The sequence below is a fragment of the Melopsittacus undulatus genome, chromosome Z (genome assembly GCF_012275295.1).
Source record: "Melopsittacus undulatus isolate bMelUnd1 chromosome Z, bMelUnd1.mat.Z, whole genome shotgun sequence".
Classification (NCBI taxonomy): Eukaryota; Metazoa; Chordata; class Aves; order Psittaciformes; family Psittaculidae; genus Melopsittacus; species Melopsittacus undulatus.
This window is the reverse complement of record NC_047557.1, coordinates 20,841,622-20,869,252: the sequence shown is the minus strand read 5'-3', so window position 1 is coordinate 20,869,252 and position 27,631 is coordinate 20,841,622. Positions and strand designations below refer to the sequence as shown.

The window sequence follows — 27,631 nt, the reverse complement described above, 5'->3', positions numbered from 1 at the left end:
GTTATATTCATGTGTGTAGCTTACAATTGGTACAAGGTTTACGTGTGTTTTGAGTGAAACAAAAGTGAGCTCTCCTCAGTTCCATACTTAAATCTGCTGACTTCAGTATTCACTACAATCACAGGTTTAGACAGGTGAGTTTTTCAGGTATGCAGTGCTTGGTAAATATATTTACAAAACTCATTGCCTGTATGAAAGTGATTAGAATGTAGTTTACACCAAGGAAACAAAACTAATGTGCAGACTACATATGGCTAGTAGTAACAAAAGGGGAAAAGAAGTATTTCTTCAGAATTTCATGTCTGTTATTTCATAGAAAATGTGCAATTAAAGAACTTACTTCTCTCTAACTCAGAGCATTAAAACCCTCCCTTGCAATAATTACAGTGAGTGTTTTATTAGCCTTAGATCACTTTCAGAAGGTTACCAGTCTGGGTGCTTTTTCATGCCTGGCCTTTTTAATAGCTAACTTTTCAAAATTCAGCTTCCAGCTAAACAATTAGTTTGCCCTGAGCAAGGATGCTGATGGAGGAGGGAAAGGAGCAGGGAGAAGCAGTCATGGCTGTCTGCTTGCACCAGGTCTGGTGTTAATAGCATAGTTCGTGTAACCAGGTGAAACTGACCAATTTAGCTTGAATATTTATAGCTTAGTCTTTTTAGTCTTGGAAAAACTACCAGTGGATTATTAACTTTGAGCTCATGTGGAAACTTTTATTTGTAATTTTCTATTAAATTGTTCTTTGGAACCTGAAGAATTACATGTCACATGCTAGTATGTGGGCAAGGTGGAAATTCATGTTCTGCAATCCCTTAATTGTTGTCTTTTCATGTGTTTTTTTTTTGGTTGGGTGGGTTTTTTTCTGGATAATTTTTCTAAAGGAGCCTTCCATTCTCCACTAGTCAAACGCTATCTCCCATCTCCTGTCTTCAGAACTGGGCAAGGCAGACTCCCATTCTCCTAGTATGAATTTCTCAGTGCTGCTTATAATTCAGTTTGTCTCAGGATTTCCGTTTCTTTTCTATATGGGAGTGTTTTTCAGTGAAGTAACTTTTGGAAGAGGGGCTTTAAAGGTTCATCTCTGTCAATTTTAAAAAGAGCTCTCCCCCATGGCATTCTGTTTTTCTGTAGGCAAGTTGTGCTTCTGTAGTAAGGCTGATACTTACTTTAAAAGTATTTATTTTCTTCACCTTTTTCCTTCAGGTCCAGTTTGTTTTGATTACAGGCCATATTGGACAAATCTACTTCATGGATGATTGTCCATACCAGTATCCAATTTTCATGTTTATTATCTGGTTGTATGGCTCTTTGTTTTTGGTCTTGTTTCTCCACTTCTGGTACCACGCTTACACAAAGGGAAAACGACTACCAAAGATGGTGAAAAATGGGATCAGCAAAGATCAGTGAAACACACCCTCATCTCTAACATCAAGAAAGCGTATTCATCAAAGTAGAAACTGTTTGACAATCGAGATCTTTAGGTGCACACACTACATGGTGTATATTTTGTATGTTTCGTCCAAAACAGAATTTGTATTTTTACTGTAAGTTATTTGGGATTCAGAATTTGGGGGATGAAGAAAGCAGTGGGGATCTCTAAAGGATTTTTTTCAACAGCTTGTTCATGTCTGTTGTGTAAGAAATCAATGGATAGATGATCTCTAGAAGATGCTTGAAAATAACAATGTTCACTGGGAAAACTAAAATGTGTATGACGAGTACTGAGTACTTTGAACACTGAGAGGAAAATATTACTTCACCTTAAATGTTATAAGTTGCTGAGACTGTCAGCTGCATTTTATTAAAAGAATGAACCTTCAGTAAGTACCTTTTACAGAATCTCAAGCTTATTAATATAGTTCATACATAAACATCGCTACATCTGTTTACGAACTGTATAACTTTAAAGGAAGGATTGTATGTTAATCTGTCAAGGTATGGTGTTTCATTTGAAGATCACAGATTTTTGGATATACTGTCTGAGGTAACTTAATCACTTTATGTACTCACAAATATATGGTTCTGAATATTGGAAACCTGCTGATTTGAAGATTATCTGAACTGTTTTAGTGTGATAAAGAATCTTACTGACTTGTTCACCAAAGTAGCCTAATGTACTTACTATTGAGTGTATCTGTGGATATATTTTGATATTGGTAGCTTAGGCTGTTTAGGGGGGAAAATAATCTTGTCATTCAGTAGCTAAAATCTTAGTTGTCAAGTAAGTTTAAAAAAGTACTTTTGATTGAAGCCCGAGTATCACCTAGCATGATTTGTACTGTGTCTACTTTCTTCCATTCCCATTATCTATTGAAATACATGCCTAGAAAGATTTTTGCTGGTCTTTTTTTTTGTTGTTGTTTTTGTTTTGGTTATTGTTTGGTTTTAACCACTCAAGATTAAAGTTTCTCTGTTAGTAGCCAGTTACCTTGTCCAGAACGAGGCAAAAACATGTGCCATTCTTTGGGCTACTAAGAGTGAGACAGGCAGTGGTGCTTGTGCACGACTCCAGTCTGTGTAGAATTAACCAGTATGTTGTTTTCCATACTTAAGCAGTTTGTCAGGGTCACACATCTATAGAAATCAAAGGACCTGGCTATTTGTATACGAGTTGCATTTGTACTGTATAAATCTATTAAGGAATTGGTGCATGCAACACACCTGCAAATGTGGAGTTGAAGGTGTTCAATGTTATCTTTAAAAGGACTGTTTTCTTTAATGTTCACTAAAAACAGAAAAGAAGCTTGTTCTGTGCTTGTTCTATCTGTGGAATATTCTAACACCCAAAACTTTGGGTCAGGTTTTAAGTGCCTATGTGTTGTACAATTCCAAGAAAGTAAGTTTTGTTACCTGGATACTTTTATGGGGATACTGCCATTTATGGTGCACTGTTAATGCTAAAAGGATTTAAATTTTATCTTGGACATGAGTTGCAAATGATTTATTATGAGATTATATACAAGTTGTCTTTATAAAACAAATAAAAAATAATTTATATTTTAGCTTTCCAGTATTTACTCACTGCAGCTATCAGTTGCCATGGCAGATTGAAATTAGATCCCAGAAAGGATTTCGATAGCAGGAGATGTATATTCTAACCCCTGAATTTTAGATGCCTGATCCCAGAATTCTTAGTGCAGAGTTTAGGCTCCCTGTCTCTGTGCATGCAAAGAGGTGCTTTAGCACAGAATCCAAGTCAGGTAGGGTGCTGATCAGGGACCACACATGGTTTCAATGGCAAATGCTGTAAGTGACTCCAGGTCTCAAAACCTACCAACCTCCAGCCTGTCTACATGCCTGTGGCTTCCAAAGTGGGGGTAATCTTTTTAGGATGGAGACCTATTGCTCTTTTTTAAAGCAGCCTGAAAGGATTTTCCTGGTGTATTTTTAAAGCTTGAATGCTGCCTCTTTTTTATATAATTTGTTAACTTGGCACTAATGAAGAAAGTGGGACAGTTTGGTTCCTTTAGGCCTTCTTGAGCCTGTGGGTTCAAACATACCTGGGAAATGCAGGGCTTTCAACTGAAAAGCTGTAATAGCTGCTCTGCACTGTAACATAGATGATGCTACACTGCTGCCTCTGGAAGTGTGATGGGTTGATCCTGGCTGGGTGCCAGCTGCTGACCAAAGCCACTTTATCACTCCCCCTCCTCAGCTGGACAGGGGGAGAGATACAAGGAAAGGCTTATGGGTGGAGGCAGGGACAGGGGGAGAGATGGGGAGATCACTCAGCAGTTAACAGTCATGGGCAAAATAGGCCTGACCTGAGGAAATCAGTTAAATTTATTACCACTCAAATCAGAGTAGGCTAATGAGAAATAAAACCAAATCTTAAAATACCTTTTCCCACCTTTCCCCACCTCTCCTTTCTTCCTGGACTTCACTTTACTCCCACTTTGTTCTACCTCCTCTCCCCTACAGCAGGAGGATGAGGAATGGGGTTATGATCAGTTCATCACACGTTGTCTCTGCTACTCCTTTCTCCTCAGGAGAGGGCTCCTCACACTTCCTCTGCTCCACTGTGGGGTTCATCCCACGGGGAATCAGTCCTCCATGAAATTGCCAGTCCTTCCCACAGGCTGCAGTTCTTCATAAACTGCTCCATTGTGGGAATTGTCCTTCAGGAACAGACTGCTCCAGTGTGGGTCCCTTCCATGGATGCAGCCCTTCAGGAGCAGGCTCCTCCAGTGTGGGTCCTTTCCATGGGGTCACAATTTCTGCAGCAAACCTGCTCCAGTGTGGGCTCCTCTCTCCATGGGGCCACATCTCCTGCTAGAAGCCTGCTCCAGCACAGGCTTCCCACAGGTACACAGCCTCCTTTGTCTACCCCTCTACCCTGGCATAGGGTCTCCCATGGTGCAGGTGGAGATCTACTCCTCCATGGACCTCCATGGGCTGCAGGAGCATCTCTGCTCTGGCACTGGAGCAGCTCCTCCCCTCCTGCACTGGCCTTGGTGGCTGCGGAGCTCTTTCACACACCTACTGTTACTCCTCTCTCTGGCTGCAGTTGCTCCTCCACAGGAACTTTTTCCACTTCTATGTTGCCCCAGAGGTGCTACCCCTGTCACTGGTTTGGCCTTGGCCAGTGGTGGGTCCATCTTGGAGCCAGCTGACATTGGCACTATTGGACATTGCAGAAGCTTCTGTAGCCCCCCACTACCAAGACCTTGCTGTGCAAACCCAATACAAGAGGGAAGTAGGCATTTCTCCTTATTCTTATAGATGACTCCCATGCTGGCAGGGGAAGTCCTAATTCTGGTCACTGATTTTGCAATTTTATACCCCTCCTCCACCCCTACATAGCTCCAGGGAGGAGTGCATCCTGCAGCTGGGTGTGGGGGGCCTGGTGCCTGGGTTGAGACCTAGATCTGCAAGTGTTTGCTCAGAATCACTTGGGCTTAAGTAGAAGCTGAGAGTAAACATAGTCAAAAGTAGGGATCTCTGTGCGTCAGCAGGTGCTGAACAGAAAAGAGCCAGGAAAAGCTGCTGAGTCCAGCAGTCGTACAGTTGGCCAACTGCCTCTGAAGGCAGTTGTCTGAGATTAATCAGGAGCAAAAATGGGAGATGCTGATCATTCTGTGGGCTGTCAGCAAGTGCCGTTTCAGATTCCTACTGCATAATTTCTTGCACGCTGGTTTAGTTCTCTGAGTTATGAAGCATTTGGAGAAAGAGAGTTGTTTCATTGAGTTGTACGAATGCATTGTTTCAGAGAACTGTATGGATGTAGCCTAAAGGGTTGCATGCAATATAATTGTGTAACTGTGCTAGTGATATCAATACCGAATGGTTCTAAGCTCTCCTCCCCTCTAATGTCGGTAAACACACTATGTTGCAGTCGGTGAGAATAGCACAGTCTTGATCTGAATAGTCACATTTTTTCCCTAACAGTTGTGCACCTTGCATGCTGAATCATGTTACACATTTGAGTTGTGCTAGAAAGAGGGACGCAACAGTCAGCACAATCGTTAAAGTTATAGCGAATGTTAATGACAGTGAGGGGAATTAGGTTGAAATGTTGTATGCCCTGGATTTGGTGGAGGAGAAACACTGCTCTTGCTAGCTACTTCTCTCTAAATAAATTGAGTTCTGTAAATTGGGATAGGTTTCTTTCTTGTGCTCCAAATTAACGAAAAGGCAGTATTCTCTGTGTCCAGCTGCCAATTCACCATTTCGCTGCCGTGGTTTGACTGCTTTCCAAACCCAAGTTTGGAAGTATTTCGCTGCCGTGGTTTGACTGCTTTCCAAACCCAAGCCCCTGTTCCGAACCACTTACTGGCTGAGGAAGTGCAAACAGCAGAGCGCAGTTAATGCTCGTTTAACAAGTAACTTCCCTCCTGGGAAGCAAAGCGGCCGAAGCAGACGCAGTGCCCCGCCTGGCCGACGGGAGCCCTGTTTCTTGCCGGTCCCCTCGCTCTGTTTGCGGTCCCCGGCGGGGGAGCGGGGGCAGGGAGCCTGCGGCGGGCACCGGGGGTCGCGATGGGCAGGGCAAAGGAGTGGACCGGAACCAGCGGGTCCCCGCCCCACCAATAACGGTCGGAGCGTCACGTGCGGCCGTCGCCATCCAATAGGTGAGGGCGGCGTCTCTCGGGCGCGGATTCAAACGGTGGGTGCGGTGCGCGCGGCTGCTTGTTTCCGTGGAGACGGCGAGGCCCCGCCGCGGCCATGGAGCCGCAACTCGTCGGCCCCGGGCCCTACCGCGCTACCCGCCTGGTGAGTGCTCCCCGTCCCCGGGGGGGCTTATTGTGCAGCATTACCTCGTCCCTGTGGGCCTCCGTGCCCGACGGTGGCTCTCTAGAGCCTTCTGGGTACGGGTCCGCTGCCTTGATGCAGTCTGGCCACCTGGGCCTGGCCCGCTGGCTGAGTCTCTGAGGGTTCAGCGCCACCAGCTGGAGCGGGCCCTGGGTCTGTCCTGGGTAGCCAGGGCCTATTTCGGGGGGCCGGGACCCGGCGGGATGGTCCCCAGCCGCATTCCGGGTGTTGGTGCCCCTCACGCATTGTCTGTGTGGGGTGTCTGCGGAGCCTTGCGTTGAGTGGAGCGGCCGCAGCACCCGGCAGAGGGACGCATTAGACCGGCCTTTGTTAAGTTAAAAGCAGCAGGGACGTTAAAGCTGTACCTACAGAGCCATGGGTAGCATGGGCTCTACATCTCTCAGTTTTCTCAATCTTGTGTTTGCTTTCAGGTCTCCACTTTTTAAATCACAGCTTTAGGTTTCCGTGGGATTGTAAATGCAGATGATAAAAAAAGTTTGTGTAGTTCTGCTTTCAGATCTGGTTGTATCCCGACCTTGCTTTGTACGACTCAGTGCTTCTAGGAGAAGAGTTGTAACAGTTTTCTTTGTTCTTTTTTAGTGGAATGAGATAATAGAACATTTTCGTGCTGGGATGCCTTTACGGAAACATCGGTGCCGCTTTAAAAGCTACGAGCATTGCTTCAAAGCCTCGGAGGCAGTGGACTGTTTACATGAACTGCTTGGCTCTAATCAAAATTTTGGCCCAGAAGTGACTCGCAATCAAACGGTTAAACTGCTTAAAAAATTCCTAAAAAATCACGTTATTGAGGATATTAAAGGAAGATGGGGCAAAGAGGACTTTCAAGATGATGGCCATTTATATAGGTAAACCTGTATGTGATGTCTGAAAAACTTAAGTAATCGCTCCTTGGTGGAACAAATGTTTTTGTAGAATGCCTTTGTAAGGGGCTAATGTGTCTCCTCCCCCCACCCTGTTTTAAAGACTATTTTTTCTTTAGTGATAAGCAACTAACCTAGTTTAACATTTGGCTTGGTTTTGTAGTTTGGGTATTTTTGGTTGTGGGTTTTTTTGTGGGTTTTTTGTTGTTCCCACCCCCTTTTCATTTTCCTTCTCCTTTGTTTCTAGATATTTCTGAAGGGCACTTTTACTAAATTGCATTCAATGAATACTAACAAGTTTTTGCAGATTTTATGGTGTAGTGGGTTCTGTTTGCTATTGGCAGACATCAAGATTGTCAGTGTTGGAAGAATGCATATCAAGAATAGATGTATGGGAATGAGGATGCCATTGAGTATTCAATTCCTCTTGTTCTCCCTCTCCCCAGCCCCTTGGCTATTTTGAGTGCTTTTCTACTCCTGAGAGAAAGACCTGCAGAAACTGAAAGTCATTCATGATGTAATCTTTTTCAGTGCTCTTTTGGTTGTAGATTGAAAATGTCTTAAAAGATGCAAAGTTTGTTTATTTTAGCCCTTTATGGATTTTTTTTTTGTTGTTTTTTTATAATAATTTTTTTAAATATTGTATTTGGGGAAAGGTAGATCCGAATTTCCTGTTGGTGTGGATAAAATCATCTTTTCATTTTGCTCTATGAACTTAAATAGTTTATTTTGTAGAGTGTGCCTAAGCTTTTTTGCTCCCTAGTCTGTATATCTGTGCTGTATGTACAGTTGTTCATTACTCTCCTAGTATTATTTAATGACTTGAAACCCTTTAAAAGTAAGATGTAATTCTTTTATTTTGTCATAAACAAATTTGGGTCAAGATTTTTTTTTTATGAAAGAACTGTGGTTTATTTTAACTTTGTTCCACTGTAGTTCAGCTGATTTACAGTCAAATTGGGTTGGATTTGTGTTTAATTCCAGTAACAAATTAGCACTGATTCAACTTGTTCTTTATAACACTGCATGATATTTTTCAGTAAAAGTGACAGCTGGTTTTTAGTCTGCCTTATTAAGGCAATGACACTGAGTGTTAGGGCCTCCCTGCCAAATAAATATTCAAACCAATTTAAATCAGATTTAATGGAAGAAATTTTAAATAATTTGTGGGGAATAAAAATTAATGTTCTTTCTAAGCTTAGCTCCATACTAGGAAATTCCAACTAACAGTCAAGGAAAATGTTAAATTTTAGAATTTGGAAATCAAATCTGAAGGATCTAGTGTACCAGAGGATTTGTATCCGAAGATATTTTGAGCAGCTCACCTGAGAAAGTCTGTTGCTAAGTATCTCAAAACAAGATATGGCTCTGCAGTCTGTGAACTGACCATGACCAAGAGCTGGAAAAGGAGGGAGTATCATGTATGCTTGTCCTGTTTTTAAGTTCTCTGGCCATCTGCTGTAGAAGGGCAAAATATTGTGATCGTTTACCTAGTCATGGAGTAGTTTTTATTTTTCTAAGTAGAGTTAGAAAAGCAGTTAGATATTGGTACAAAACTTGGTGGTAGTTGTGGTGTTGGTTTGGTATGTTCCTAGCCCAGTCCTGCTTTGTCTGTTCTTTGGATAGCTCTCTACCTGCACACTTTTTTTTTCACTGGTGCCATAGGTAGTAAGTACTTTGCTTCTTTTCTTTCTGGGCATTGACTCTGTTGAAAGATTAAATGTGGGGTTTGGTAACCACTGGTATTATGCTATATCTATTTGTCTGCGTTTGTTGTGTTTGTAGTTTTTTGTCTCTTGCATTAGCATTGTGGCACATTCAAATTATTTTGCTGTTTTCTCCTTTGTATTTTCAGCCATGACTTTCCTGAGCTCCAGGCTGTAGAAGTTGGTTGGGTGAAATATTTTGGTGCTTTTCTTTCTTTTATTAGTACTTTGTAATTGTTATTCTTTTTAGTAGTGCTTTGCCTACTGATCTGCTATTGGACAAGAGAACTTTTTTGTTATATCTATCTTAATGATGTTCTTTATTCACCTGCCATTCAACTAAGTTACTAACAACTTTTTTTTTTTTTTTTTTTTACTAAACTGCATATTTTTCATGCATCTTGAAGTGAAGCTAGCTTTTCCCCCAATCAGCTTGGTGCATAAATAAACTGCATGCTACTCATGGTTTTGGTGTTTGGCTTTAAGTGTTGCTAGAGCATGCTTTTCTCCTGTTTATGGAGCTCAACATCAGTTTTCCAGCCCCCTTTATTCACGTATTTAATGTCCTTGCAGCTCCCTCTTGTGGACTTTCCTGATGTTATGTTGTAAATATGGTTTTCACCATGTTGATATTGATAGCAGTACAAGTTGCTTTTAATTCCACTGACTGTACTTTCTCTGGAAACCTTTGTATGGTTTATACATTTTCTATAAACTACTGTGTTAATTTACTGTAACTGTACACTGTGGAACACAGCTGTCATTCATTAACTTCCCATGTGAATGTAGTTTTCTGCTCTCACTCATTGAGTATTGAAAAGAGATGTTCCCAAATGTTGATTTGTCTGATAGTATTGGCCAAGTATTAAATATGAAGGTGAGAGCTACTGTTGCTTCAAAAATTCACAAACACTATCTGTGTGTTCTGGCTTATTGGCTCAGCGTAGTCTACAATAATAAAAGAGAAGTTACAGCTTCAGAAGCTGTAGGGCTTTAAATTTTTTGGAATTGCATTAAATCTGTGATTCTGTGATTCTGTTATATACACGCATACTATAAAGTGGCGAACAAGTTCTAGCTGCATGGTCACAGACATAACTGTATTTTATATTCAAATTAAAAGTGATGCGGAAGCATTTTCTTGAAGCATCAGGGATCTCATCATCTCAGGGATATCAGAGTGCAGATAAACAAGATCTGATCTGGGCCAGTTTGCTGATATGTTGCCACCAAACTGGTTTGTCTTTCTGATGTGCTGCCATTAATTCCCTTATACATGCTCTGACCTAGGTTTAGCAGTATTTTAATTCTGGTTAAGCTGGAACTGTGATTGAGCTGAATGTGATCTGGGATAGCTTGTTTTCCTTGTTTTCTGCAAGGGCTAGCTTAGGGTTTATTTCTGCTGATTTCTTCAAGGCACTTTTTGAAATGCCTTAAAAATTGTTTGAGTTTCCTGCATAGCCAGCTGGAAAAAGACTTCAGAAAAAACCTGCAGGATATGGTCTTCACATAGGAAGTATGTAAACACAGAGGAACATGGTAATGTGGACAAAACCTTGTGTGGACACGTGTGTATGCTAATTAAATCTGTTAGTTATGTGACTTAGATATCTTTGCTTTAAGAGATGATGCATGCTAGCAGTTCACTTGACATGCAGAAAATCTACCCACAGCTTTTTCAGCAGAGTCAGTGTCTTCTGGTGAAGAGCTGAGTCAATTTGCTATGCATAGGCAGCTGCTGCTATTTGAGATGCACTGTGATATCAGACATTCACCCATGGTTCAGCTGTGTCATGGGAGGTGCAAAGAACCTGAACTGTTCTGGAGCATCAGATGGAGACCACACAAGACACCTTGAGATGTTTTATGTGTCACTCAAACCTGTCTTCAGGCAATTAGGTTGCACTGTGAATGTCCAAGGCATTTTTTGGTATTTTTTGCATGTGAAGGCTTGCTACAGCTTTGCATTGGTAAATATGGAATAGGATGGAGTTCAGAGACATGAAAAATATTCTCTAATTGTAGATTTCCTCCTTCCTCACCACTGAAGTCCTATCCAAAGAAACCTTTGTGTGGAAATGAAGTAATTAAATTTCCAGACTGGAATGAAACAAAGGCTGGCATTTCTCAAGAACACATCCCAGTGAAAGCAGTTGCAATGGTAAGATATCCAGTTTTTAATTCCCGAGACATAAGCATATTTGGACAGCAAAACTAATGATTTCTTTGTTGTTGCACATGATACTTGGCTATAAAATTAAATGCAAAATACTTTTATTATAAACTTACATGAAGTAAAGTTGTTAATGATTTGCTGGTGATGCTGGCTTTTAGTGTTCTTTCTGCTACAGATTATATCCTGAGCATCTGAAGTTCAGCATGGCTGTGTTTGCCAATATTCTCACATTCCAGTTTGCTCAAATTCGGGTATGGCATTTGTTATGCAACAAGAAAAATACTGTCATTTACACTGTAACTCTTATTCAGATACTGTGTAGCAGAATATATACAGTTTTACTTCCTTCTTAGCTGTTAGGAGAATTTCTTTTTGATAAAGGAATATGCTGTAGTTAAGGAGAAGTGATCCTGGTTTCATTGTTGCCCCTTCAGCCTGGAGAATCATCCTGCCCCATTCTTATGTGGATTGATCCAGCATTTGCAAAGTTGTTGAAACAACTGTTTCTTTTATTAGTAAACCAAACTTGTATCAACTCTCACCCCCGGACATCTTTTAAAGCCTAGGCTTCTGGAGTTGTGTATATTCTAAACAGTCCCTCCAGTGTTATCTTGTATGTGAGTGTTCTCTAATTTTGTGAACTCTTGGGACTTCATTGATAATTTTGGCTTTTTCCTTAATGCTTCTCAATGCAGGACGCTAGCCTTGGGTTTCTTGGTGATTGATTGTTTGGAAAAGTAGCTCCTACTGTTTTGCTGGATATCTAGAGGTCCTGAATGCAAATGGTTATTCCATATTTGTAAATCAACTACGTATGTGTAGATCCAGTGCACCTTTCATGTACAGCACTCTTCTGAAGAGGAAAAACCATTAAGATCCTTAGAATTTCAGCAGTAGGTAGAAGATTTAAGACAGAAGAAACGAAAAAGTCAAGAGGATAAAGTATGTTAGTTACTGAGGAAGTATCTGCTGCAGTTTTAACATGTTGCAGCCTCCAACTGTTTGCTCAAAATTTCTGTCCAAGCTTCCTGGCCTGGTAAGAATTAGCAATATACAACAGCATACAGTCTGGCATAGCTCAAGGTTTCTTTCATTGTCAGTTTTGGCTAATACAGTGGACTGTAAATTGGTGTAACTGAGACAAAAAAAAAGGAAAAGCTTCTATAGCTGTCTCTTTTACAGGAAAGTATAACTTCCTCTGGAATGGTACAGTAGACAGGTAGCTGAAACTGGTGGCACATTAAATTGCTCCAGCATCTGTCAGGCCATATACTGGCTCTGTGTGGTTTGATGACATTCTGTGTAATGAATTACTGATGCGGAAGACCAGATAATAATTTCAGAGGGTGCTGCTTGTTCCAAACTAGCTCTAGTCCACTGTCGTGGAATTACAAATGATTAGTGTTTGGAATAATTAAGTGGAGTACATTTTGTGGGTTGGTTGTGTTTACAAGGAATACTGTTGATGCACAGAGACTGCTCTGTGATGTAAATAAACTGGGAATGACTAGGAGTTTTGCCTTAAAAAGTGCACCACTGACACAAACTGTATTTTATGTTCACCCATTGACATGTTGATGACAATCTTCAAGCACAGAGCTTGGAGATGAAGTTTTTGAGTACAGGATAGTAGTCTCTTCCATTCTATGCTTTGCTATATTCTGTTATAATGTTGGATTATATCTGAAGGGTGTCTTCAGCTGTATTTGGTTTTACTTTCTTCATGTACAGAATCTGCTAACAAACTTAATGTTTAGTTATTATCAGTATACACTGAATGAGAAAAAATATCAGTCTTAGCTATCTCATCTAATAATTCTCCAACAATTTTTCTGTAAGCAGACATTTAATCTTAGAATGGTAGCTGAAAACAAGTGACTTGAACTGATTTTAATGGAAAGGATCTGAACAAAGGGCTAGAGGCCATTGACTCCTGAGCTTTAATGGCTGTTCTGACTCACATAATTTACACAAGCTGTGAAAAATTATGTAAATGAGAAAAGATTCTGCATGCCTGTGAAACTCGAACACTCACCTGCATCCTGGGGACTATATTGGAGTTTAAGAATATTTAGAATACTTCTAATAAGGAGCATGCTGTACTATAAACATGCAATTTATATTGTTATATACAATGTTTATATATTTTATATATACATATGTAATATAAAATTACACTCTTCAGTAACTGAAAAATCACTAGTTAATGAAGATTATCTTTTCTGATTTCAGAACTCTGAGATGTGGTATAAGCGACATAGTATAGCTATAGGGGAAGTACCAGCCTGCAAACTTATATTCCGCAGAGAGCTAACACAAGCAAATATAGAAGAGATATGGAAATCTCAGGCTTTGTCACGGTGAGTATACTTCAGAGCCTTTTGTTGTTAAACTGTGTAGTAGGTAATAATCTTGTCTGTCTTCACTGATAATGTTCACTTTTCATTGCTGCTATTAAAGCCACAGTGGCTGGACTAGCTATATGCTTATTATTTGACTAACAAATTCAGCAAATAAAGCTTGCAAAGAAACTTCACTGTGCTTAATACTTTTTGACTTTTTTTTCTGTTCTCTTACACAAGTCCTTTTATTATGTAGGCTTTGTCTTTACTGATCACTTTTTTTCTCAGTCTTCCTCTTTTTCTTGTTGCTATGAAATAAAAGCACGTCTGTAGAAGTGCAACACCATGAAAAATTTCAATCACAAGTAAAATACTTTATATGAGATAAGAAATGGAGTCACTAATTGGGTGCTGAAGGCTTTAGGATTCGGATATTCTCTGCTATTTCCAAAAGAAATATCTATACAAAGTTAAAGGCAGTGCTTTAGAGTATTTCTACAGGAGAAAAAATAATATACATTAGCTATTTTTACAGCACAGCTGAGGCCTTACTAATGACTACTTTTATCTAAATCCAGAACATTATCTCAATGTAATAAACTTGATGCTCCAGTGCTGACAGATCCACAGCAGAGTGCTCTGGTGCAGTGTGCAATGGGGGTTCCTCAACTGGGGAAGATCTCAGGGGAGTGGAGAGATGCAACAGGAGACAAAGTCCACCACATGTATAAAAGCAGCTCAGAAGCACCGCAAACCAGGGTGTGGCATAGCAGTCTGCATGAAAGACTGCACAGGGAGGGCACTGTAGCTCCACCACCTCTACCAAGAAGTGATGGTATCCACCCTTCAGAAAGCTATTGCTTCGGAGTTCTGCAACCACCATGTTTGTTGCAGCTTCCCAGACAGAGTTCTGATGGGAATACGCTGCCACCCAGCTGTCCTGCTGCAGGGTGTGCCCTGCTTTTATGCCAGTACAAGATGGCAGTAGTGAGTGCTCCCATGAGAGGTGAGCCCAGGTAGAGGAGCTCCAGCGCATAGTGACAAGAGCTCCCAGAGGAGGTGAGTAGCTTGAGGAGTATCAGTGAGCCTGCGACATGGACTAATGGAATCACACCCTACCTTCTATGAGACAGCCCAGCAGGTGGACAGAACGTGTGATTTGGAGAATTTCCTATCCACTTTGTACAGTGACTGAAGGGATAGGGGACAATGGTGAGAAGTTCCTGCCTGACATAGCAGGCCTGTCACCTCTGTGACTATCCTATTTTTCCCAGTGCCCTTGCATAATAAGTAAGAGGCTCTGCATATGTGGAACTGAACAACTATGAGGATGATGGTTCATCTTGATTGGAGGTGTCACCAAGTTTAAGTTGTCCTACACCCTGCATCAAAATTATTTGCATAAAGGAAAAAAAAAGATTGTCAGCCAAAAGGACCAAGTGGGTCCTGGCGTGCATTAAGCACAACATAGCCACATGATTGAGGGAGGTGACTGATACACCCTACACCGCATGGGTGTGGCCCCACTTCTACTACTGAGTGTGGTTTTGGGGCTCTTTATGAATCTGTTAAGAGTTTCCAGATGAAGCACATTTTTAACAGTTTCCTGTTAAATAGTGAAAGGCCTTGAGGGTCAGACTTGGAGCTGCTATGGAGAAGGCTGAGGGGTGCCATCATCGCAGCCTTGATTTTTCTCAAGGGAGGAAATGGAGCTCAGGGTGCTGATCTCTCTCTGGTGACAAGGGAGCGGAATAAAGCTGTATCAATTGAAGTTCACATTGGACCTTGGGAACAGGTTCTTTACTGAAAGGGTGGTTGGTCACTGGAACAGGTTCCTCAGGGAAGTGGTGGCAACACCAAGCCTGTCAAACTTCAAGGAGTGTCTGGATGATATAGTGTTAGGTAGTTCTGTGAGGAGCTGGCTTGATCCTTATGGGTCACTTCTGACTTGCAGTGCTCTGGAAGTCTATGATATGAAGAGGTCCTGTCTATCTTGAAACCACATGTTTGCTATTTTCAGATTACATGATGTGTGTTTATGTATTTTTGCAGATTACAAAAGGTCTTGGGTTTGGATTCCCTGAATGAAGTGTTAGACGTAAAAACTGTGAATTCAAAGCATATACTCCAAAATGCATACAATGTCAATAAGCAAGGCATTGTCATTTTAGAAGACAAATCAAGTGAGTATTTTAGATGTTTTCTTTTAACTTTTTAATATTATAGCTTACTAGTATATAAAAAGCTTTTCTTCTAACCTATAGTAACAGGTAACATCTTTCTTCTTGGGTGACCACATCTATACAAAGTATGCCGTTGCTGTCCTCTGAAAACACAATAGTCAGAATTGGTATTTATTACATATTTACTCTCTTAAGGATATTGGTGCTTTAGGAGGATTGAAAGGTTAAAGTGAAAAAAGCAGCTTTGTCAGCCCAGGCCTTACCTGCCTGAACTGAACTATTTACATGAAGAAAAAGTGTATAAAAATTGGGAAAAAAACCCAAATGTATGCTGAGAGATTGAAAATCAAACCTGTGAAATTTTATCCATGAGTTTTGAAACCAGTGCTGAGATTAAAAATTCTTTGCACATCAGAGAGAAAGTAAAGCATATTTGCTGCTGTGATGCTTTGAGCTGATGTCAACCTTATGAAGTTTAACCATACGAAATGCAAGGTACTACACCTGGGTGGGAGCAATCTCACGCACAGCTACAGGTTGGGTAGAGAAGAGATTCAGAGTAGCCCTGTGAAGTACAATTTAGGGGTGTTGGTCAATGAGAAAATGAACATGAGCCGGCTTCAGTGTGCGCTTGCAGCCCAGAAAGCCAACCGCATCCTGGGCTATATCAGAAGAAGCTTTACCAGCAGGTCGAAGGAGGTGATTCTGCCCCTCTACTCTGCTCTTGTGAGACCTCACCTGGAGTATTGTGTGCAGTTCTGGTGTCCTCAACATATAAAGGACATGGAACTGTTGGAACGAGTCCAGAAGAGAGCCATAGGTGTGATCAGGGGACGGGAGCACCTCCCATATGAAGACAGGCTGAGAAAGTTGGGGCTGTTCAGCCTGGAGAAGAGAAGGCTGCGTGGAGACCTCATAGCAGCCTTCCAGTATCTGAAGGGGGGCTACAGGGATCCTAGGGTGGGATGCTTTGTTGGGGACTGTAGTGATAGGACAAGGGGTAATGGGTTAAAACTTAATCAGGGGAGGTTTAGATTGGATATAAGGAGGAAGTTCTTTACTGTGAGGGTGGTGAGGCACTGGAATGGGTTGCCCAGGGAAGCTGTGAATGCTCCATCCCTGGCAGTGTTCAACACCAGGTTGGAAGGAGCTTTGGGTGACATGGTTTAGTGTGAGGTGTCCCTGCCCATGGCAGGGGGGTTGGAACTAGATGATCTTAAGGTCCTTTCCAACCTTAGCTATTCTATGGTTCTGTGATTTATCACTTACAATACGTCATCATGTTTGCCAGAAGATTTGTAGAGAAGTAAAATATGAGATTGTAACCAGCTTTGGTTTGTAAATGAATTCTTTTCCAGAACATATACATATTCCTTTTAAAGACAATTGGAGCACCTCAGGATGTTTATCATCTCCATGCAAAAATGACCAAACAGCATGTATGAGTGCTTTTCATCATTTTCAATGCAAACACTTCACTGTAATACACTGTTGAAGGTGTAACTTGAATTAGTTTGGCTGTTTATTGCAGGTTAAGGATTTGAAATATAATTCATTTTGCCGGTTGAGTTGTAAGAGTTGTAGGCACAACTTGTTGACAGGGAGTACTGGAGGTACTCCAGTAAAATATAATTAAAGCTATATCCTATATTAAGGTATAGCCTGCCTTTGTAATCAGTTGCAATACCATATAGGGGGAACTTCTTACAGAATATCTATTTAACCTTTTTCTTTCAATTTTTCTCAGATTTTTTTCTCCTTTTAATTTCTGTCTGTTTCTCCTCGATGCAGAAGAACTACCTCACTGGATATTATCAGCGATGAAATGTCTAGCAAATTGTAAGTACTTTTGGGGGCAGAGCGGGAACAAAACCAACCCACCCTCATAGAAGACAATTAAACTGACTATGTATCAAATCCTGTTTACATTCACAGTTGATATATTTTTCAGATTGTTGCCTGAAACCTGGAAAAGGTCAACCAGCATATATTCTCCTGCTAATGCAGCTTATTTCAGTGAAGTATATAAAGTATATAAAACTGTTCATATTTTAACTTCATTTCCACTAGACCTACTGGAAATTGGTCAATTCAATAGACGAATACATTTCACTTATATATTGAATAATGAGTCTAAGTTGTTGGTTTTTTTCTACTTGATGTTGCATTTCAATTGGCAGGAATAGAAAATGGTGATCTGGTTGATGGCTGTGAATTCAGTTTTTTTTTTGTTTGTTTTGGGTTTTTTTGTTTTGGTTCATTTTTTGTTTTGTTTTTGTTTTGTTTTTCTCCCCACCTCCTTTCTAGGGCCCAGCTGCTCAGACTTGAAGCAGCCTACATACTCAGGCTTTGAAAGAGATGTCTTCAAAACTATAGTGGACTACTTTGGCCAGATGAAAGAACCTCTTCTCACATTTCAATTTTTTGATGTTTTTGTTAGTGTTTTAGGTAAGTAGTTTAGGATATAGTCTATTCATTTGAATTCATCATATCCAGATGTATCACAACTTATTTCTTTAGGACCTGTCCTGTCCATTCTACATGATGAACAGTTTAATATTAAAATTTATTACACATCGCAAGTCTGCATGCTTGTCTTCATTATTTTTAAAGGCCTCCGTTCATTGCCTAGTGCTGCCACACCTAACAGATGAATTTTAACAGCTTTTTTTTAAATGCCTAAGCATTTTTAAAACTCACAGAAGCTTTTATAAATTGCTTGACTGATGTCTACATTAAAAAAAAATGAGGCTGTAAGGACTATTTTAAACCATGGCTATATGATATCTGAAGGAAATGGAAATACTTAATTGCTTAAACTTACAGTAGACATTAGTGCTTACAGAAACAATAGTTATTAGTTAACTTTAAGAGTTCATGCTATATCAGATTCAGCTATCCTGTAGCTGAAGATGACCTACCAAAAGACACTAAATGTGAAAGTGTTTTATTATTTTTTATGGTTGCATTTCAGAATAGAACAACTGGATTGAAAAGTAAGCATGCTTTGTAGCCTGTCACTTTTCTGAGCTGCTTTAAAGGGGAACACCATTGCTTTTAACGAACTGTTGAGTTGAAAAAGGACTTCTGGAATTTAGTATTTTTTTACTTTGTTAGTTGATGATCTTGCTTCAAACAGAATGCAGTCCCTTCTGACTTCTTTTTCTTACACAATAGATACACTTGATAATATCTCTTAAGAATTCTTGCTGTCATTTCATACTTCCTTTCTGTTTGCCTTTCCATTGTATTTTATATCTTTCAGGTTTTAAGAGTTTCATTTCACAGTATTCCACAGATGTAAACATGAGGAGGAAAGAATTCATGCCAATGTTTATGTGGAAATGAAAGCAAATCATGCACTATTTCAAAAAGTTAAAAAAATGTTTTGTTTCTCACGAAAATTGAGGCATTAATACAGAATACTTCCTTACTACCAAAAATAGATTTACACAAAAAAAAAACCAAAAAACATAGGATACAGGTTTTCAAGAATTACTTTGTATTGAATCTTCATGCTTATTCAGTTTACTTTGAAGTACTGGTAGCATATATTTGAAAATGTCATATTTCTCAGGTATCTTTTCCACTTCTGTTTTTTAATTCAAGAATCTGTTCACTATCTAACTGGTGGACGGAGTTCAAGAAGACAATTCATCATACCTGTTCTAAAGCCTAATTCTTCTTTTTGTACCCAAAACTACTTAGAACAAATTGTAGGAAAATAAAAAAGTAAACATATATATGATCTGTAGTTTCAGTAGCAAGGTCTTCTCACACTTCCTTGTGAGATTTGATGTATGATTCTTGGGTGCTGGAGGGAATAAGGAAAAGACTGGGGGGGGGGGGGGTGTGGGTGATGTCAGCTGAGAGAAAAAGGGCAAGAATTTTGTTCTGTGCAATAAGTAATTAAGTCTTAACAGTAGAGGCTAATGTACAAACCACTATGAAGTTGTAGGTGAATGCAGAGGGATATGTAGCTGACCCATCCCTGAAAGTGTTCAAGGACAGGTTGGATGGGGCTTTCAGCAACCTGATCTAGTGGAAGGTGTCCATGCTCATTACAGGAGATTTGGTACCAGATGATCTTGAAGGTCCTTTCCAACCCAAAGCATTCTATGATTCTATGCATGTTCCATAAAATACTGTTTTATAGTAAGTGTTAATGCTAGTACTAAATGCCTGCTGTAAAGCAGTAATTAGCTGTACATTTACAAAATATGTCTATGGTTTCATTTTTTTTTTTTTTTTTTTTTTTTTTTTTTTAATGGAGGTGGGCTGATGCCAACCTCATGAAGTTTAACCATGACAAGTGCAAGGTCCTACACCTGGGTCAGAGCAATCCCAGGCACAGCTACAGGTTGGACAAAAAGGAAATTCATGGTAGTCCTGCGGAGAAGGACTTGGGGGTGTTAGTCAATGAGAAAATGAACATGAGCCAGCTTCAGAAAGGCAACCACATCCTGGGCTGCATCAAAAGAAGCATGACCAGCAGATCGAAGGAGGTGATCCTGCCCCTCTACTCTGCTCTTGTGAGACCTCACTTGCAGTATTGTGTGCAGTTCTGGTGTCCTCAACATAAAAGGACATGGAACTGTTGGAACAAGTCCAGAGGAGGGCCATGAGGATGATCAGGGGATTGGAGCACCTCCCATATGAAGACAGGCTGAGAAAATTGGGGCTGTTCAGCCTGGAGAAGAGAAGGCTGCGTGGAGACCTCATAGCAGCCTTCCAGTATCTGAAGGGGGGCTACAGGGATCCTAGGGTGGGACTATTCATTAGGGACTGTAGTGATAGGACAAGGGGTAACGGGTTGAAACTTAATCAGGGGAGGTTTAGACTGGATCTAAGGAAGAAATTCTTTACTGTTAGGGTGCTGAGGTACTGAAATGGGTTGCCCAGGGAGGTTGTGAATGCTCTATCCCTGGCAGTGCTCAAGACCAGGTTGGACGAAGCCTTGGGTGATATGGTTTAGTGTGAGGTGTCCCTGCCCATGGCAGGGGGGGTTGGAACTAGATGATCTTGAGGTCCTTTCCAATCCTAACTATTCTATGATTCTATGAGTATGGCTTTTTAAATTGGCAGTAATTCTTAAGATAAATAATTTTATACACCAAATTTCAGTCTTGTGAATTTTAATTTTTTCATATTGCTACCCTCAGGGAATTACAACTTTTCCACACAGCTTCTTTTTTCAGTGGATAAACTTTGTTTAGTGGAGGGCTTCACTAAATAACAAAGAAAGTGTTATTAGATTATATTTTTAGTCTTTTGGTGCAGCCATGATGTAATTTGCACATCTAAAAGTTCCATCTTAAAACCTGATAAATGTTTGCAGAAGTGATAGGCTATTTGTGTAAACATACTAAGATGCCTCACTTGCTTCTATTTTCAAATGAAGATTGTCTAGAGCACTTCTCTTCCAAGAGGCTGGCTGAAATTAGTTTTCAGAATAGCTAAAAAAATAGGACTAAGGTGTCAGTAATCATCAGATATTTCACTAACTTGGTAAGATTAAACTTGCTTTTTGCACAGGTTATGATGATTCTTTATGAACAATCTTATTATTTCTTCTCAGGGCATCCTGGGGAGGAATAACCCCATGCACCAGTGCATGCTGGGGGTGACTGACTTGACAGCAGCTTTACTGAGAAGGACGTGGCAGTCCTGGTGGGCACTAAAGTGACAATAAGCAAGCAATGTGTCCTTGTGGCAAAGACCAGCAACATGCTTAGCTACCTTGAGAGCACTGTGAGCAAGTTGAGGGAGTTTACGTTACCCCTAGTCAATGAGTCCAGTGGAGGACTACAAAAGCTATTAAAGCCTTGGAACACCTATCATATGGGGAGAAGCTGTGAGCAGTGACTGTTTAACCTGGAGAGAGGAAGGCAAATAAGCTCAGGGAGGATCTTTTTAATGTGTATAAAAGACACTGTAAAAGATTTGGGGAGACAAAGAGAGACAGACTTCTATTGATGATATTCAATAACAGAACAATTGACAATTCAAAACCTGCTTGAACATAATCCTGGGCATCTTGCTGTAGGTAACCCTGCTTTGAGCAAAGAAATCTAGATAATCTCCAAAGATCTCTTCCATCCTCTATAATCTTAAGTGAAAAACATAAAATGTATCTCTATCATTTTCCTAGTTCCTTTTTTTTAAGAGAAGTCGCTGTTGGACTTCACTCATGGATATTTTGGTCCTGACTTCTGTTTTGTTCTGATACTAGTGCTATTTAGGTAAATATGTAGTAGATGCTTCCCTCAATGAGCCTTGGAAACCCAAAAGTGGATGACATTTTGGTGGTGAGACTTCTTTATAGATACCTAAACTACTATCGGAGACTACTGTGCCTGTCCAGTTTTCTAATATCTCTGCCATGCTCACAGTCTGCACTTTCTCAAGAGTTTCTAATTAGAACTGGCCATAGGTTTAACTTCTATAGGTGTGAACAACACATCAGTATTGCCACAGTTGTCACTAGTACATAAGCACGTTTTATTTAGGTTTTCCAATTTTCCTCAGACTGAACTTTTTTTTTATGTTCTTGATACATTTGTGCATACATCTCAGATGTGTTTAAAGCTAAGGGCTATAAACAAACAAAAGATGAACAAAACCATTGTAGTTTTTCATGTCTACTACTATCTAGAGTTGTTTATGGTTATTAATATTTCCTGATAAATCAGAATGAAATGTTGTGAATACTTAAGCAAGGTGCCCAGTTCTACTAATCCAGTTCTATGGATGTTTTCCTAAATGTGTTTGGGAGTGGAGTTATAAGGTAGTCTCGAATGAGTAGCAAAGGAATGTGAGAAGACAGATTTTAAAATGTTACATTAATTGTTATGGAAATATGTAATTGAGAAACCTTGCTCAAACTTCTGATCTTGCATAAACCAGGTCTGCTGCAAAAACACAGCAAGGCCATAGAAGCTCTTCAGATATCTTGTCTGTTGCTGCCACCAGAAAATCGGAAAAGACTACAGCTGCTGGTGAGGATGATGGCAAGAATTAGCTTGAACAAGGATTTACCACCTCTTTCTGAGTCAGTCAGGACCAGAACCTTGGTACGTATAGTGTGTAAGGCAAAAGGCCTAGACAAGGCTTTTGGAGTAGTTTAGATAAAAGATTCTGTGCATTTGCTGTAGAGAATTTGTGCAAAATACAATTTGCTTGTTTGATGAATATTTTGTCTATTCTGGTTCAAATTCTAAAAAACTACCCTGAATTTGAATAAATTGGGATTTCTTGGTCAGCTTTGAATAAATGAATATGCTCAAAATTTGGAGACTTCAATATCTTTCAAAATTAAATCGTCACAGGTTTCCCTTGTGAGTAGAAAAGAAAAAATACAGGAGATAAGGCTTCTGGTGTTCTTCATCACTGCAGACAGTGTGAGAGAGAAACAGACTGCCTGTTTCAGTCATAGTTAGAAATATGCAGCTGAATGTTTTGGTTTACTTGGTTTTAGCCATTTAAAAAGACATTCCTACCAGTTTATTTAGGTATTTTTCATCACTTGAACTACAGCTTTTGACAAAGCACTCAAGAACTAATGCTTTTTCTGTAGGACTTCTTGTAGAGTTGCCACTGATGCTTGCAACAGCATGTTATTACAAAGTTATTGGGCGTAACTTCACAAGAGTACGTATTTATTTTGGTTAAACATGTGTTTATTTTGGTTGAAGTCTTTCTTAAGAAGGGCTGCAGAAAGCTAAGCTGTAGAGCCAGTCCAATAAAAATACTATAGTAGCATGCATAAATCTAAATTGTTCTACAGCAATTACATTTTTTATTAACCAGGAATAATATTTGATTTAAAAAGATATTTTTTTTACTGCAAATTTTATAATTTAATTAACTGTAAGTAGTCTTTGATTAAAGTAATTATGTTTATCTAAATGTCATTTTTGGAAGTGAATGCTTTACAGTCCAGGTATTTTGTAGTAAGTTTTAATTCAGCAGTGTAGTCTATGGTATATGACAGTCTTCATTGCTTTTTGTGTTTTTCATGTTAGAAATGACTGGTGCACAGACAGAAAACTCTTGTAACTGAATGTTTGGGCAGGAGACTACCTGAATTGATCTAGACCTGAAATTTGGTTTGATTTCAAAACAACAGTATTATTTTTTTACCTCTGGTGCTTATCTTATATCAAATTCCTTGTTATTTTTAAAATCTTGGAATTGTTTGTGCCCTGTTTAACTGGAAAAGCCACATAAAGTAGACATTTGATGAAATCTTTAGAATAAAATTTAATTCAGTCATAAGCCTAAAGTCAGGGTTAGATTATGTATATGATGCAAGAGCCATCTTCAGTCCACACAGATAACAATACTTTTTTTCCTCTCCCCACCTCTCCCAATATTGACTTTTGTGGAAATACTTGAAGTATTGTGCTGTCAAAACCTCTTTTTGTAAAACATCAGTTTTTAAATACAGCCTGATTCCCCATCACCAAACAGAAAAATTCACAGTAATGTTGTGATTTAATTTTATGTTGATTTCCTGTTTTGGGTTTTTTGTTTTCCCCCCCCCCCCCCCCCCCCAGATGGTTCAGGCGTTTTCCCATTGTATTCTCTGCTCAAATGATGAAATGGACTTGGATGAACTGCTTGCTGCTAAACTAGTATCTTTTCTCATGGACAACTATCAAGAGATCTTAAGTGTTCCCACCACCTTGAAATCTTCTATAGAGGAGCATGTTCTAAATCTCCAGAGAGTCCAAGTAGGTGTCTAGCAAAAGAAGCCTCTTATGCCTATGTTTCTACATCAAATCTATCCTTTCTGCTCTGAAGTTTGATAGTTCTTAAAGACTTTTTTCTGTGTCTGCTAGACTTTGAATAGCTTATTACTTTTGATTGCTATATTAAAACATAAGTATGTATTTAAATGAAAATACTCAGACGTTGAATAGTTTAGAGTCAAAAACTCTTAAATATTTTTTCTGTTGGTCAGCATTATCTTTTCCATGGAATGGGCAAGCTATGGTTGTGTTATTGAAGAAAACTGTGGATGTTTAATAAGTGTTTCCATTAATGTTCTGATTTTTTTAGAGCCATCCTTATTTGCTCAGCTGTTTATTATAATTGTTTCCTGATACCATACTTGCTTTTGTTCAAAGCTGCTTTTCAGTTATTTCTTATACAATTGCTACTGAAAAACTGATTTTTAACTCTTTCCAAGAGTTAAAAGGCTCAATCTGTGTCATCATTATTGACTTACTAAAACTCAACCAGTGCAAGAGATAGGAGGTACGATTCAGAGTCTTTATTCCATATCTTTTCTACTTACTGATTTCAGGTGATTAAGCCAGTTTTGCAAATCTATTGTGGAAAACATAGCTGCTCTTTTTGTCACTCTCTCTTCAGATAAAATATGCTGGAGCTGATACCGATGCAACTCTTCCTCAATCATTTTGCCACCAAATCAGTACAGATGAATTTGAATACCAAAGAGCAACTGGCTCTCAAGAACCACTGGCAGCTTTATTGGAAGAAATTGCAATGAATAAAGAAATATCTGTGAAAGATAAGAAAAAGAAGCTTAAGCAAGTAAATAAGAATTCCTCCAAAGTCTTTAATTTTAATTTCAAAGTTTTATCAAGTTTCAGACATGTAGTCCTTCAGAGAAATACTGAGATTTAAAATCATAGATACTCTTGGGGATGTATAACTTTAATTGTTTGGAACAAGGGTACTGTGATCCATCAAGCCATGTTAGAAAATATCACCTATTTTTGTATATATAGAGGTATAGAAGTTTGAGTAAATTCTTCATTTAACTCAATGTACTTTTCCAGTTTCAGAAATCTTATCCTGAAGTGTATAAAGTGAGATTTCCCACGCCTGAAACTGAAGCAGTGCTATTTCCAGAAAAAACTAAACAGAAGCCACCAATACTGAGGTGGGCCTTAAAAAAGCCCTTTCAACCATTTCACCGAACCAGAAGCTTTCGGATGTAAAAGGTTTGAAACATATCAATGGACTGAGTCAGAGCATATTATCAATGGATCTTATGCCAAAGGAGCCTGAGAAGCATGTAGTTATTGAAAAAAACATTGGGGATACTTTTGAGATGGTAGAAATGGTCAAAAGAAGAGGAAAGTATTGAGGTGGTAGAAATGTGAGCCTTTTCAGTATTTTTGTAAATAATTTGTTTTTAAATGTCAGTTATTTAAAAAGAAAAACAAAACAAAAATTCAAGGGGATTAATCTACGGTCATGATAAGGGCTAAATGTACTTGTGTAATGTGTTGTTGGCAACTTTTTTTTGTTCTCCCTGAAAATTAGTTTTTTGCACAGACTAGCCTGTGTTTGTTCACATGTAACTTGAGGAATTAATTTGCTTGAGTAAGTACGAAACACTGGATTTTGTTTTGTTGTACACTGTAGTGTTCTTTACAGTTTTTCAAAATAAAAATCTTACATAAAAACACATTCCTAATTTTTGATTCGTATGATTTATTGCAGCTTGAGTCAACCACTATTAAAATTCCATTCACTTCTGAAGTTCTGACCTACTCTTAAAACCCTGTCTTTTCCCATGTGCTTCTAATAAATACTGTAGTATGAAACTGGATGCTTGACAATACAACAGATTTTATTGGAAAAATCTGAAGCCTTGGATTTTTTTTTCTGGAAATGGAGTTTAAATATTGAATTGACTTTGAAGCACATGTGCCTTTAATTTTATTTGTTTTGCATTATGAAATCCACTGTACCTATAATCTGACTGTGCATCTCACATGATTGACAGCACTTTTGAACTCTTAAAGCATTATAATTTTCCCATATTTACTTAGAGTGGTGATTTCATGTTATCCATTAGAGACTTAAAGAGCAGCATTTCATACTGTATTGAGTGTCAAAGTAGTCTATGCAGGAGAGCAGACAGCTGACATCTCAACAAATTTCTATTTCACATTTTAGTAAGCAGCATGATGGTGACTATCCTGTAATGCAATATTGACAGTATTTTCACTTTGCTAAACTTCTAACCAGTAAATAAGCTTTAATATGTATGCTACATCTTAAGTGAAATTGGTACAAAAGGGGTACACTTTCCTTTTTAAATCATAAGGAAATATTAAAATGAATTCTAAAGTAGTCTGAGGCCACCTCTTACACTTTGTACTAGGTCTTCAAGGGTGACATAACCTTTAGATGTGTCCTAGTATTCTGTGTATGCTTTGACTATGACTAAGACTACTCATATATGGTAATTTGGCTACAGCACTAATCCATAAAGTACAATAATGAGTAAGGCTAGTTGGAAAGCAAGTATTGTATAAAAGTGGAAAGTTATACATCAGTTCCTAAATTGCAGAGAAGTAGGAATTAATCTGTTTGCCATTGGAAACAATCACACTGCCTCCAATAAGCCTTCTAATGTCATGTTGAAGTTTTCCCCATTGCTACTTTTTGAAAATGTATAGCCTTCCTTGAGCCTATTTTAAACAATAATTAAAGTTTCCCCATTAGTTTCCATGAGAATTTGAAAATGGAAGTTGAAGATGGAAGGGATGACATCCAGAGGGACCTTGACATGCTTGTGATGCTTTTGGCTGATGCCAACCTTATGAAGTTTAACCATATGAAATTCAAGGTCCTACACCTGGGTCAGAGCAATCCCAGGCACAGCTACAGGGTGGGCAGAGAAGAGATTCAAAGCAGCTCTGAGAAGTACTTGGGGGTGTTGGTCAATGCCCAGGAAACCAACCATATCCTGGGCTGCATCAAAAGGAGCGTGACCAGCAGGTCAAAGGAGGTGATCCTGCACCTCTACTTTGCTCTTGTGAGAACTCACTTTGAGTATTGTGTGCAGTTCTGGTGTCCTCAACATAAAAAGGGCATGGAACTGCTGGAGCAAGTCCAGAGGAGGCCACAAGGATGATCAGGGGGCTGGAGCACCTCCTGTATGAAGACAGGCTGAGAAAGTTGGGGCTGTTCAGACTGGAGAAGAGAAGGCTGCGTGGAGACCTCATACTAGTCTTCCAGTATTTGAAGAGGGTCTATAAGGATGCTGGGAAGAGACTCTTTGTTAGGGACTATAGTGACAGGACAAGGGGTAATGGGTTAAAACTTAAA

At 39.4% G+C, this 27,631-nt stretch overlaps 2 protein-coding genes across 4 annotated transcripts in view; both read left to right on the top strand.

Annotated features, from left to right (window-relative positions):
• ELOVL7 (ELOVL fatty acid elongase 7) overlaps positions 1-2,332 on the top strand; it is a 34,201-nt gene extending 31,869 nt beyond the window's left edge. For all 3 annotated transcript variants that reach the window (XM_034072635.1, XM_005151928.3, XM_031051507.2), the window contains exon 8: positions 1,202-2,332. In XM_034072635.1, the coding sequence (XP_033928526.1) occupies positions 1,202-1,405 (204 nt within the window). In that variant the 3' untranslated portion in view covers positions 1,406-2,332. The remainder of the gene's footprint in view (positions 1-1,201) is intronic.
• A 3,770-nt stretch (positions 2,333-6,102) lies between these two features.
• Positions 6,103-25,983, top strand: DEPDC1B (DEP domain containing 1B). The gene is made up of 11 exons (XM_005151929.3): positions 6,103-6,208; positions 6,848-7,113; positions 10,860-10,995; positions 13,243-13,370; positions 15,405-15,535; positions 17,327-17,374; positions 17,843-17,983; positions 22,442-22,608; positions 24,094-24,270; positions 24,914-25,096; positions 25,345-25,983. Exons 1-11 carry the CDS (start codon positions 6,161-6,163, stop codon positions 25,504-25,506), a joined length of 1,587 nt encoding a protein of 528 aa, XP_005151986.1. The 5' UTR covers positions 6,103-6,160; the 3' UTR covers positions 25,507-25,983.
• Positions 25,984-27,631: the final 1,648 nt, after the last annotated feature.